The 14,505-nt window shown below is 34.4% G+C and overlaps 2 protein-coding genes across 3 annotated transcripts; both read right to left on the bottom strand.

Annotated features, from left to right (window-relative positions):
• Positions 1–172: 172 nt before the first annotated feature.
• Positions 173–2,154, bottom strand: LOC125238751 (cytochrome c oxidase subunit 7C, mitochondrial-like). 2 transcript variants are annotated; one of them, XM_048146178.1, is made up of 3 exons: positions 1,979–2,154; positions 1,276–1,388; positions 173–267 (listed from the first exon to the last, which is right to left on the bottom strand). In XM_048146178.1, the coding sequence occupies exons 1-3, from the start codon at positions 2,072–2,074 to the stop codon at positions 264–266; spliced, it is 213 nt and encodes a 70-aa protein (XP_048002135.1). In that variant the 5' UTR covers positions 2,075–2,154; the 3' UTR covers positions 173–263. The 2 variants fall into 2 exon arrangements, with proteins under 2 accessions (XP_048002135.1, XP_048002134.1); XM_048146177.1 differs by having other exon boundaries at positions 1,268–1,388; positions 1,979–2,151.
• A 72-nt stretch (positions 2,155–2,226) lies between these two features.
• On the bottom strand, positions 2,227–14,059 carry LOC125238752 (cytochrome c oxidase subunit 7C, mitochondrial-like). The gene is made up of 3 exons (XM_048146179.1): positions 13,824–14,059; positions 10,353–10,472; positions 2,227–2,312 (listed from the first exon to the last, which is right to left on the bottom strand). The coding sequence occupies exons 1-2, from the start codon at positions 13,917–13,919 to the stop codon at positions 10,356–10,358; spliced, it is 213 nt and encodes a 70-aa protein (XP_048002136.1). The 5' UTR covers positions 13,920–14,059; the 3' UTR covers positions 2,227–2,312; positions 10,353–10,355.
• Between the last annotated feature and the right edge of the window lie 446 nt (positions 14,060–14,505).

The raw sequence follows: 14,505 nt of genomic DNA, 5'->3' as shown, positions 1-14,505 counted from the left end.
AATGAATTTATTCATGTAGTCACAAATACAAATTGAATGTCCTTGCGCTTAACTCTGAACCAAATCCATATATAAAATATCTTGGACTTTTATGAGGTCAAGGGTCATGGTCATAAAACTCCTGACTCATGTTCATGGAGGTAATAATTTTGTAGACAATAAAACTGCTCAGTAACTCATAAGTTATTTATTGATTTAATTACAGCTTGCTAAACTTAACCTATGTTGTTCACCCTCCGGAATCACACAATGCTATCATTAGTTTACCTGCAACAGAAAGAAAGTGATAAGTCCCAAAAAACATTTTTTTGCATCCCTGGCTTTCCATCACATGATTCAAGTTCAATGAGAATAAAAGAAAGTAGTACTGATGAAGGATAAGGATAAATGGAGGTGTTTTTTGGCACTGAACAACATTATATAGTTGTAGGAGAGGATACAAATAACTAGATCAACAAATCTGAGTACTATTAGCAAATTAGGTAGCAAGTGAATATTATATAATAAATAAATAAATATTGGGGACACCTTACACAGATCAACTTAGCCCCAAACTAAGCAAAGCTTGTACTATGGGTGCTAAGCGACAATATACATACTTAAATAGATAACTGATAAATACATACTTATATACATAGAAAACATCCATGACTCAGAAACAAATATCTGTGCTCATCACACAAATAAATGCCCTTACCGGGATTCAAACCCAGGACCGCGGCTTAGCAGGCAGGGTCACTACCTACTAAGCCAGACCGGTCGTCGATAAGTCGATATGCTTGATAATGATAAGTCAACATTGGGAGCCACTACATTCAATATTCGAGGATTCTGGTACATGTTATGAAGCAAAATTGCAGGGACTATGACTTATGACAGGGTAGGGCTTTCAAAAATGCAGTGAAATAATTCGCTTGGTATGGCAAAGAGGATTGAGTATTGTATTATAGAGTTACTGTTGAAGTAAAATGTGTAATCACAGTGCATAGACTGCCATCTCTCGACACAGGATTAAAGCTTTTGAACCTCAGTTTTGACAATTTGGCCCATATTCTTAGCTTGATATGTTTTATAATGTCAAATATTAATATTAGCGCCATCTAAGTGAGCATACCCCAAAGGTACCATACCTTTTTCTGTATGGTACTGAGGTATGTTTTTTTTCTTAGATTTTATCAGTCTATACAGAGTTATACATATATGTTTTTGGGCTCTAGACATCCTTTCAGACTTAAGGACTTATTAGAGTAGTTAAGTGTATAATTACCTGCTTACTTCTTCAGCAGCTGGTGGCGAGTGATCAGGTAGGGGGCAGAGAGGCCAGAGCCGGCGTAGATGATGAAGAACGCCGTCAGCTTGTAACGGTTGCTGATGTCGAAGGGCAGGTTCTGGAAATGTTAGTTATAGATTTTAATTCTCATTTTAAAGTATGTACATACACACTGTCATAAAATGTAATGTTTTAAGGAACAAAAAGGTTGTAAACATAACACATTCACTGTAACGAGAAATTAATTATACTTTATGTGGGGTCTATCGATCCCCTACGGCAGTGAACGTGTTAACTTTATAAGGGCTAATTATAAACCTCAATATTGTAAACCTCAAAACATCTTGTTGTCCAACAAATCGAACTAATTAAATATAAAATTACATACAAAAATAAAATACAAAAAGTTCCATATTAGCTCCCCAGTGATAATATTAAGTAATTTAAAAATTTATCACAAAAAATGTGATAATATTAAGTAATTTATAAATTTTTTCTATGTAATTTTCTAGTAAATTTGAGTATGACAGACTTAACCTATAAAATGTATAATTGTAATATTTTAGCTAACCAAAACTAAATTTACACAAACGAAGTCCTCAAAATGTATAAAATTAATTAGTAATTTAATTAAAATAAAACAATAGAAACGATTTTTAGGTAAATACGTGATTATGTAATGTCAAAATTTTTGAAATTCGAACTCACCTCGCCAGGAACTCCGCCGTGGGAGTGGTTCCTCACGATGTTGGTCATCACATTTCTGCCCAATTTATTGGACGCACGAGCCAAAGGTCCCAGCATTTTAATGATTTTTCTTTGATTTTCCCTTCACGAAAAACAAGGATATCGACAGTGGGGATCTAACTTTTTTTTAATTAGAAAACTACCATTGCGTTCATAAAGTTTAGTAGATTTCTAGAATTTCGAGATTTTTAATAAATAAAACCAAGCAATTTTAAATGAATCTGTTAATTTATTGAGAATTTCTTAAATAATAATCTACATTGTGTTATTAATATTTGGTGCTTAGATGAGTTACCTGAAAAAGAACAAATTAATTATGCATAAACTGTGAAAATAAAATAAGATACTTTTTCATAAATTGACTTTAAAGCTTGATAGTTAATATTTCATGAACGAAAACTTGTTGAAACGTATAATTTATATATATATATATTTAAAATACTGTATTAACAATTTGAATATGACATGACATCCCTGAACAGGGATGGGCGGATGGCTTCCGGTTTCCGCAATTTGGCGGCAGCAATGATTTGAAAGTTGTTAAGAGTACCGTGTCGAAATTAGAGTCGATATTAATAAAAGAATTTCTTTACCTTTTTATGGATATTACGTAAATTCGTTTAACAATAGGTTGAACAAACAAGTTTTTCGTAAAAAAAATTGTTGTATGATTCTTTTGCCAACACATTTAACGAAAAATACTCGTTTAAACAATTAATTGTTGTCTTTTGCATATTAAAGAAAGAAATCAATAATAATTTGCTAATAACTGTATTATGTGGAGCCAGCGCCGGCCCGTGCACTCGATCAGGGTAGAGCGAGTTTGAGTTTTGGCGCCCTTGGGAAGAAGTATGAAGACATAGATAAAAAATCGCGAGCGTAGCGAGCGCGAAATTTTTTTCATTTTAATGCCGTAATTTAAAGATTAACTCAATACAAAATTATTTGATTTCATCATACAGAGTACGAAAGGGACAAAGGGTTGAAATTTCTCACTCGCACCCTAGTATAGTTACGTGGGACTGAACGTGGATATTATCATGTACATAAAATAACAAACAGAATGGATTACTATAGTGGCCAAGTCAGGAAAACAGACTTGACATGAAGATAAAGATAAAGATAAAAAAAGTTTATTGCCACAAACTAGAAATCTTAATATATACAATGCTAAACAATTAATTATTAAAATACAGCTTTATCCTAAATAATTACTTAAACAATAACAGTTCTTATTCGAAACAAACTCCAAATTCATATAGGTATAAGTAGTTTTAGGCAATGGGCCCCAGTCTCAGCTCGTGTTAGATATGTGGTGTGCATATGCTTGCGCTGATTTTCAGTCTGGTCCCTTTGTATTTTCGGTCATGTTTCAAAAGGGCTGCGAATATATCCAAGGGTTTGCAGTACCCAAGGACGTAAGGTATAAGCGACTACTGTATGTATGTATACACTATGTAAATTATGTGTTAGCGTGTCTGGGCTACTTAAATAAGGTGTGTTATACTACTTTCTTTTGCCATGTCTACAAATGCTACAGATGTATTAATAAATAAATAAATAAACGTATATTATAAATGAATACATATTTCAGAATGTATAAATATAAATATATATATACATATATACAAATATAATGAAAGCGAGCGCGGAATTATTCCTAAGTAACTAAAAGAGAATTGATATATTTTTTTTAATCTGTTTTTTTTTAATTTATTTTGGAGCCTTGGTCCGTGGGACTATGCCGGCTCCGTTAGGCCACTTCATATTATCAACAATAAATATATAAACTCATTATAAAAAATAAGTCAAAACAAAAGTAGGTAAAAAAAACAACCGAATTTGTATATTTATCTATAAAAGAAACTATATACAAATTCAGCAGTCTTTGACAGGGGTTCCGCGAGAATCGATATAAATTGTAAGCGCGAGCGTAGCGAGCGCGATTTTTTTTTTTCTATTGACGCCTTATATTTCGCCATCACTATTATTTTTATATTTAAGACATTAACTGCGAACTCGATCGTTGCCGTCGGGATGCCCATTTATTTATTTTGCCACTAAGTGCCCTTCGGGATCTTAGTCCTTAGAAGTTCACTCATCATCTCCTGTTACTGTGACTCACAAAATTGCGCCTCTCTGAGATGGTTTACGCCTTTATGAGGTTGAGGAACCCCGCTTTGGACTATCGGATACTCATATTTTTGCATTTTGATAACGACGTAAGTTTGTCGTTGGGCCGCACAACAATGTGGTTCGTCAAGGGCTAGAATCCTCCTTTTACGGCGCCCTAGCAACAGCGCCCTTATGAATGTTGGTATATGTTGGCAATGTGGTGCAACTTTCCACTTAATCTGAATTATAAATCTAGATTTTCAATAGCCGGATTAATGATTTTGTATGGATTTTCCACATCCTCGATTTTAGCGCCCCCTTACCATGTGGCGCCTAGAGCGGCCGCTCCACTCGCTCTACCCTTAATCCGGCCCTGTGTGGAGCATACACGACATATGTTTTTTACTTCAATTAATTCGTGTTTCAATTAGGTATAACTACAAAATACTTCGCATGGTTCAGCTCTGAATAAGTAATGTAATGTCCCGGGCACTATTAAATTGCCACACCTATTTAATATCCGTCAGTCATTGCATGTTTATTACTGGACCCTAAAACACTGAAACGACTAGAATATTGATCTTGCTATTCGTGTTATATAAGCTCATCCTAAATTGAAACACAAGGCAAAAAGGTTACATTTTCTGAAGGACGAACAAGGGCGTAGTATTTGTATAAACGGCTAATTGACAGTGAACCGTATTGGAATAAGATAAGGATTGACAATGGTCGGTTACTAAAGTTATTTTTAGTAAACACCTGCGTTGGCCTTTTAATTAGCTAAGTGCTGTCTGCAATAACTGTTCAAATTTCAATTGTGTTTGTGTTCAGCGGTGGACACATTGAATGATACTTATCCAAATGTAATTGTGTTGATATTTAGAATTTAGAAACATAAGAAAATTAAACACATTAGGCAAATATTTGTCAATCCGCCATCATAAATCAACAAAAAAAATTCTCCAACGATAGGATGCAAAAAACATAATGTCAGAACCTGACGAATCACGAAAAACATTAACACTTGACGTTTACTTAACCCTTGCAGAGGCGGAGCACGGGGCTATTATAGTTATTTGTTATACAAGGGGGCAAAGTTGTATTTTAACGCCGAGTGTGGAATTGAAAAACGAGCAAGTGAAAGGATGCTATAGTTGAACCACGAGCGAAGCGAGTGGTTCGAGAATAGAATCCTGAACTTGCGAGTTTTTTAACACACGAGAAGTAAAATACATTTGCACCCGAGTGTAACACAAAACTTTTCCCCTTACTATAGCGAGGAAACTACAACGCAAAAAAATGCGTTTATCACTGCTTCCAGTAGTTCCACAGGTGGTAAATCATTATAATTACAAGATTCACCTACTTTTATCAATTTTAAAGCAGTTAATTTGATTTTTTTCAAGGCCAAATTACTTTACCCACTAGTGGATAAAATGCGTTTTTACCCGCTGGTATTAAAGGACAAAACGCGTGTTTCTGAGCTAGTGAGTGGAAATAGTTATTTGTTTTACAAGGGGGCAAAGTTGTTGTTTAACCGCACGTGCCAATATTGATACCCGAGCAAGCAAAAGATTCCAATATTGAACCACGAGCATAGCGAGTGGTTCAAAAAGTGGAATCTTGAGCGTTGCGAGGGTTTCAAGGCACGTAGGTTAACCAAACTTTGCCACCGAGTGAAACACAAAAATTTTCACCACACCAACACGAACAAAATACTGACTACAAAACATCAAAGTAAATCAAATCCAGCAATCTATTCAATATTTATGATTCAAAATAATGATTTGTAGGTAAATTCTAATAGCCAGCTCAAGGCATCAAGTTAAAATTTGTATGAAATTACTTTGCACTCTTGTGGATAAAATACAATTTTGCTATCCGTTTTCGAATAGCAAAATTGATCTTTACTAGTTGGTGTGGTGAAATAGTTATTTGTTATACAAGGGGGCAAAGTTGTATTTTAACGCCGGGTGTGGAATTGAAAAACGAGCAAGTGAAAGGATTCTATATTTGAACCACGAGCGAAGCGAGTGGTTCGAGAATAGAATCCTGAACTTGCGAGTTTTTTAACACACGAGAAGTAAAATACATTTGCACCCGAGTGTAACACAAAACTTTTCCCCTCACTATAGCGAGGAAACTACAACGCAAAAAATGCGTTTATCACTGCTTCCAGTAGTTCCACAGGTGGTAAATCATCTTTATTACTAGATTCACCTACTTTTATCAATTTTAAAGCAGTTAATTTGACTTTATTCAAGGTCAAATTACTTTACCCACTAGTGGATAAAATGCGTTTTTACCCGCTGGTATTAAAGGACAAAACACGTGTTTCCGAGCTAGTGAGGGGAAAAAATCTTTGCAGACTTATCCTAGCCAGTCTCTACCCGGTGTCTCTAAAACCAATGCCTAAATAAACGGGGACACCTTACACAGATCAACCTAGCTCCAAACTAAGCAAAGCTTATACCGTGGGGTCCATGGGTACTAGGCGACGATATACATGTAGGTAAACAAATACTTGTATAATAGGAAAGAAATATCTGTGTTCGTCAAAATAAATGCCCTTACCGGGATACAAACTCAGGACCACACTGAAAGAAATGTTTGCATAACTGTAACCAAATTTTAGGTTACTGCTTACCTAAAAATTGTGACTTGCGAACTACGTGTTACCCATTACCAAACCGTGTTTTGTTATTTGTGTTGAGTTATGAACAACTTAACTATTTATGTTACTGTTTTAAATTGTATGTTCTAATTATAACAATGGTAATAGTCTAGTAATAATTATAACATTTTGTGATTTGCAACAAAAGTACAAGCGCCATTTTGTTACTATGGAACAAATAATTTAACTATTTCACAACCAAATTGCTTACGAATCTATAACATCTAGTTGGTTGCAAACACAAAAATGTTTTGTAATAATTAAATAATCCTACATTTACTTAGTAATTAAACTGTTCAATTATTTTCTGAATTGATTTATTTATTAGTAGTCAAACTGTTCATCAACTGGTAACTAATTTAATTTGTTGACGTGTTACAGTACTTAGGTTGTTAATCAGAAAGTTTAGTCTGGTAACTAATAACAAAACTGTTTAGCTACAAGTAGCTTGACCAATTTAGTAATCTATAATTAAAATGGTAATTCCACTATATTTTGTTAGTTAAACGTCGGATCAAATAGCTACCAGTCCATCCGGCAATTAACTTAGTACAAAAAGGGACGATATCAATGAATCCGTCCTTAAATTAATCAACGAGAGTATAGTAAAATCACATTGTATTGAAATGAATTGTAACAACACCTTTTAGTAGCCTTACCCGATCACTTATTTTATTACGATTCAGTTTAAGTTTTTAGCTCCGTCCTGTAGCAATTCCGTTTAGGTCCTAAACTGAATCTTAGATAATATTCGTAATAAGTGATCAGGTAATGCTACTAGAAGGTATTGTTACAATTCATTTCAATACAATGTGATTTTACTATACTCTCGTTGATTAATTTAAGGACGGATTCATTGATATCGTCCCTTTTTGTACTAAGTTAATTGCCGGATGGACTGGTAGCTATTTGATCCGACGTTTAACTAACAAAATATAGTGGAATTACAGTATATTTATAATATTTATTATTTGACTGAATTCTGATAAATATTCATATTAAGACGGTTTTACTTGAATTGGTGTTACTTACATTAAAAACAACAATAATTAAATTCCATTATTTTCATAAATAATTAACGTAAAGCGTCTTGATACGAATATTCAAATTTTAGGTAGGTAGCATAGTAAAACTAAGTACAGTTTTATTCAAATAATTCCTGTATTTCCGAAATATTATAATAAAATTATGACACTATAACATTATTTACTTTCTGATTTCGTAATCATCAAAAAATAGAAACAATGGAAATACTAACTTATGCTTATGTTTCGCTTTTACTTTAGCCCAAGAGCTACCCAGTGCATTAAGAACAAATTTTATTTTAAATCACGCATCAACTGCATTTCGTAACGAACATTATTTACAGTTAGGTTTATTAGAGCTTTGATAGAATATCTTACAATTTAGACGGCGGCAACGTTAATTCCATTTCGCACCGTCTTTCCGCTCTGCGTGCGATGATCTCTTCTATTTGCGCAGCACATTTCACATGCATAAAAAAAATCCTTCCGGCACAATCAGCTTAGACGGCCACCAGAGAAGTTTAGAGTAGACCTGGTTTAATTCTTACTCTTGCCTACGTTCGAAGTAGTCACCAAAAAAGGGGTCGCCATAAATGCTGCCAGGTCCAGGACTTCTTCACAATGTTCTGAAACATTCAATTTAATATGTACCTTCCTCAGTCCTCGTTACTTTTTAATAATGTTTTATTTTTGTACATATTACAAAACCATTTTGAACTTTTATCGTGTAAAAAAGGGTTCTAAATACAAAAACAAAACAATCGTTAATATTAAAAGATACATATGAAATCAAAGGATGTGGTGATGTTAGTCTGTTCGGAAAGAGAAGAGTCGTGGAATGTATTGGACCCCAACCCCATACATTTCACTACTCTTCTCTTTCCGAACAGACTCTATAGGTACTTACTTTTTTGGAAAATGCGTCCGTAATTATACTAATTATGTTTTGTAGCATGGCTGTTTGGGTAATCAGTTTCGCCTTGTAATAATTTCTTATATTTCCTCTTTTGATAATAACTGCAAAATATCAATATGTTTTCTGTGTTCTGAAATTAAAACGTACACAAATGTCAGAATACCAACGTTCACTGATAAAGGATAATAGAACATACAATAGAACTTTCCAACTATTCCAACGAATAACAATAAAATTGTAACCCCATAACCAAGGTGAACTGAAAACGCCGCAGTGAAAGGAATATAGGTAATGGTATTGACCACTCGTTTACTATGTTACTGGAAATTAGTAGTAGAATTAATTCCTGACCTACAAACCTACCTGCTGTGTTTACCTACCTGTAAATTGCCCCCTGTAAACCTACGTATTAAACTTAGGAATTAAGAAAACTTCCACCTAATTAATTGCGTATTCAATCCTACTTATGGGCATTAAGCACGTTTGGTAGATATCTACTTACGCTACAACTACAGCTCCCATATCATGCAATTCATTATTGTTATTAAATGTTGTTACTTACCTTTAAACATCTAAATATTTACATAGGGAGAGCCACGACGCTAGGTACTCCTCCATCGTAGTGGTACTAGTACACGAGGCATCTCACACTCGGAGGTTCTGGCTGACTCCGCCGCCGCCGCCTCCTCAAGTTCACTCATATTGTGCACCCGCCCTTGCCTCCAAGGTTTTCTTCACAAATACCATGAATTTTATTAATAACAACCGGACTGAACAAACTGTGATGCGTGCTGAAATGCTGAGACTCTCGTCTCGAGGAAACACAAACGGGAACGAACAGGTTTGCTTCGGTCCGGTCCGTTTACTGTGCGGCTGTGCGCGTCGCGTCATTCTGTTTCATGTTATAAACAATCGTTCGAGCTACAGATAACAAAAGTTTTGTAGTGTTTTACTAAACATTACGTACTTTATAACTATAGTTTTCCTTAATTCGTACATTTGCTTAAGTAAGCAACAAAGAAGTAAAATCACTTATTTGTTACAAAACTATTTTTTGTTAATAAATAGAGTAGTAAATTAAAGACAACATAATTGTTTGTTTAATATTTGAATGAAATTGTTACCTGGTAGTTATGTAAGGTAAAATTATTAGTATGCTATTAGATTTGGTTAAAATCAATCAAACACTTTAACAGTCTGCAAACATATACAGTTTTGTTGGAACAACAATACATAGTTTGGTAAAACGTAGTCTAACGTACTGATAATAATTAAGGATACATTTAAGTTAATTATAAAAAGACAGTTCTGTTGCAGCAGCTCTACTACTTCGTTTAAGTTGATTAAGTTAATAACAGCCTAATATTAAATTACTGCACATCAAATACAAAATAACATGACTAGTGTTGTATTACACCACAAAATTAGTTATGTAAATTTAACTAAAATTTGTTTCGCTATAACTTGAGTTCAATTATTTCTGAAACAACTGAATTAGTTCAGTTAATTATTTCTTTCAGTGCATCTGCGTAAGAGGCAGGGTATCGACTACGCTAGATCGGTGGTATTGCATTGCAGATGATTACAAACATTAATAAGACTTACCATTTACTTCTTCCTCAGCTGGTGCAACACGATTAGGAAGGGGGCTCCGACGGCGGTGCCCACAAACCAGAAGAAGTTGAACGTCAGCCGCGCCCTGTTGTGGATGCTGAATGGCAGGTTCTGAAATATTTCATTACATATAATGTAAGTATAATTAGAACAGACGTAGTCATATAAACAATGTGAACACGTTATTGTTAGACACTAAGTAATATAGTGTGCGTGTGGACTGTGGATTGAGTGAGCACCTTCCGAAAAAAAAAATGCTGATCATTTAGTAAAAGTTCTAAAACAATTGTAAAACGAATCTGTGAATTTGTAAAAAGATAAATCAAAAGATACAGTCATTAACATGTGCTCACTCAGTTCTCACAAACTACCAACGAAAACAGTGAATGTATTTATTTAACATATAATATTTATATCTTCAAATCTTAAGATATTTACATTATTAACTTTCTCAAAACGTGTGGACTGAGTGAGCACTTACAAAAATTTATTATAAAAAAACCTGACACGTTAGTGGTTCGTTTTGTATTTTACAAATTCCCATTTCACTTTTACTAAATTATACACATATAATAGCGCTCTAAATCTTATGTTTTTCATCAAACTTCGGCTTTTCAAAAGTGTGAGGATTGAGTGAGCATAAGAAACTATTTGTAAAAAATTAAATACGTCACAAAAATTAAAAACGTTTATAGAGGTAAGTTGGCATATTTTTTACTAAATGTTAGTATATAAATATTATATGTTAAATGAATACATTCACTGTTATCGTTGGTAGTTTGTGAGAACTGAGTGAGCACATGTTAATGATTTATCTTTTTACAAATTCAGAGATTCGTTTTACAATTGTTTTAGAACTTTTACTAAATGATCAGCATATTTTTTTTTATTTTCGGAAGGTGCTCACTCAACCCACACGCATACAGTAATATATTATAATGCCAATTAGCACGACGTATTAAGGTTAATCTGTCAGTGCAAATTGATTGAAATAAATGAAATTGAAATGTGTAAATCAGGTTTTAATAAATTGTACACATAGAAGAACATATCCCTATAATGGACATTTTCCAGTCAACCATTTCCAGACAGTCATTTAGTGATTCAATTTATCTTTATGATAATGTGTGCTGGCTAAATAAATATGTACATAGCATCATAGCTGGGCATTAACTCGTTAATCCGTTAATCGTTAATTAACGAAGTTAACATTTCGATTAACGGATTAACTTTTAAGTTAACTTTAAAAAATGTTAACGGATTCGTTAACTTCCGTTAAATTTCATAGAGTCCGTTAATCGTTAATCCAGCACCCCAAGCGGCTCGCTGCGCTGCAAAAACCACGTTCTTACTGCTACTGTGAAAGCCCGTAGTACGGCAAAACCTAGGTTTTATCGGTAAAAGCAGATCCGTCGGTTATAAACATTCTAAAGACCAATTGGTGACTTTGGATCACTTATTCGAGATCTCCTAATCTTATTAGGCGTGCTAGATCGATCACTAATCTGGGAATAGAGTGCAATCATCAGGCATGACAGACAAATCGCGCAACCGACGCATCGAGTTAGAGTCCGGCGCGGGCCTTAGATTACTCTACCAAGTTATCGTGGCCCACAGCATCGAGTTGTCATCTCAAATCTCAATCTGAAGAACCGACGCACCACGATCGCGACCGCATGAATGACCCAATAATTACCAATCTGAAGTAAAACCTAGGATTTAGCCAACCAACGGCGGTAAAGGCCCGAAGAGACCGTAATGATTACATTTCGGTTTTTTACCGATTGGCGTCACAGGTTTTAATGGTTTTTGGTGGATACTTAGTAAATAGAAATACATAATACCTACAGTAGAGTCCTATTTTTATGACGTGTTAACGGATTATCGATTAACTTTAACTTCCGTTAAATATACCGAAATGTATCGCTTTAACGATTAACGAAGTTAACTTTTTAAGTAACGGATTAACGATTATTGAAGTTAACTATTTGATTAACGGTGCCCAGCTATGCATAGCATATTGTCTCTATACAATAGTGTAGGTATAATTTTTGTGCAGATTACAAGCAAGTTTCGAAGCGCAGCATAGTACTAATTTTAGCACATTTACGACATCCATCCGTCAAACATAACAGAAAATTGAATAGACAGGGTTTCTGCAGTTTCCTCTCCGTTTGTATATTGAATGGACCTTTTGATGTCTATTTTTTTAGTCTATTTAGTCTTAAACCTACCTAATCTAAACATAAACTAAACATAATACATAATGACCTAACGGCGTTGGAAAACTATCATAGTTACATCCGTATTCTTGTAAAGATCTTCAAACCTATGCTTCAGTGTCAAAGATGGACGCTTTCACAGTACCATTTTGCATACGTTTTTTGTTGCAATTTGGGCTAAGAAACACTACCCATGGTTGAAGTTGAAACCGTTGCATGTTACTTCGCAATAAAAATTATGTTTTTATAGAGATCCCGAACGATTACATTGTTCGCCGAGCCGGCGACGGTATGAATGCACCACAGGGATCAACTTACACACTCAATAATCGACACATTTTCTCTATCCCTCTCACTCTTTGCTGTAAAGAATGCAAATGAAAAGAGATGGCATGATCATGTTTTGCGAGTTTGTAACATCAGTGTGCTTGTTTGCACAGGCTGCGCTGCAGTCGCCATTCTGTATGTTACATATAAATATTAAATATGTATGCGAATCGAAAACAGGTTCGGTGAAATCGTAAACATGGAAGGTCTATTAATACTTAAAAATTCTCGCAATTTTTGCCCTCAAAATATTGTCACGTTACAATGATTTCAGTGTATGGAGTATTGACATCACGATTTAAGACTATTAACACTATTGAGAGATAACTCGCTTGCTATGTCTTGGAGAAGAATCTTTCTAATTGCAACTTTTTGTGGGAAAGCTAATCGTATAATATAATAATAATAAATTCTTTATTTCGAGTAACTGACTCATATGCATGAACAGTCTTATATACATACTTCAATTATATTCACTTTACATACTCTTTATGTGTACGGCTGCAAATGAAGTAGATATTCAAATCAGTTGTATGACATCATACTCCCACAGGAAGGAGACTCAATATTAACTTGAATGCAAAAACAAGTACAAGTTTGTAGTCGTAGAATTAATCATTTATACAACTTTTCCTCATGGCTGCGAATGCGATGCAGTTAAAACAATTCATAAACACCTAAAAACACGTTGCTATCGTTTGGTATTTAACTCCATATGAAACCCTTAGGTATCTTTATTTTAGTATAACTTACATTTTTTTAGGTAAAAGCCTAAACCTAGAGGTCAAAATAAGTTAGAGGTCGCAGCAAGTCCTAAAAGTCTATGAATTATGAGACGCAGTAAAAATCTTTCTACTTTAGAGTACTTGAGTGTTAAGTTATTTAAGATGCGTTACGTAATATATCCACTTACCTCTCCAGGGACACCGCCATGGGATCCGTTCCTCACGGATTTCAGCATCACATTCCTCCCCAACTGGTTTGAAATTCTGGCCAAAGGTCCCAACATTTTGACTTTCAATCCCTTTTTACACTGCTAACTCCTAACACACCGTCCAGGTAAATGCGATAAGATAAAATGATAATCGGGTATTGGTTCGATTGGATACGACTACTTTGTAGCAATGATAAGCCTTCTTTGCCCACGTCCGCTGTAACGGCGTGGAATATAGTAATAATACGTCTGAGTCTGAAAGTTAGTGCTATAGTACTATAGTTGAAGTCTGTGTGCCTTTTAAAAATGGTCAGGCAGCCTCGTTATTAAGTCTGGGTTTTATAGGTTTTTTAGATGCCTGAGGTTTAATGGGTAACAAAAGTACCATTCGGTTAGATTAAATTTGCCAAGGCTTCAATATTATTTAAACTAAACTAGGAGGAAATAGAATATTTTGTGTACATAATTCTTCAGATTCCTAGAAAGAAATCTGGAGTATTATGTAGACAAAATATTCCATATCATTTTATTTATTTAATAGAAATGAATAAGTACTGCAGGTAGGACCTTGAGCCTTAGAAGGATATAGCATGTGGCTAAAAAGATACCTTTGTTATGTACTTAATCGACATATTAATATTAAATAATAAGGAAGGAAAAA

Source organism: Leguminivora glycinivorella, chromosome 24 (genome assembly GCF_023078275.1).
Source record: "Leguminivora glycinivorella isolate SPB_JAAS2020 chromosome 24, LegGlyc_1.1, whole genome shotgun sequence".
In the NCBI taxonomy this organism is placed as follows: Eukaryota; Metazoa; Arthropoda; class Insecta; order Lepidoptera; family Tortricidae; genus Leguminivora; species Leguminivora glycinivorella.
The sequence above is the reverse complement of the archived record's forward strand: the minus strand, read 5'-3'. Positions and strand labels throughout refer to the sequence as shown.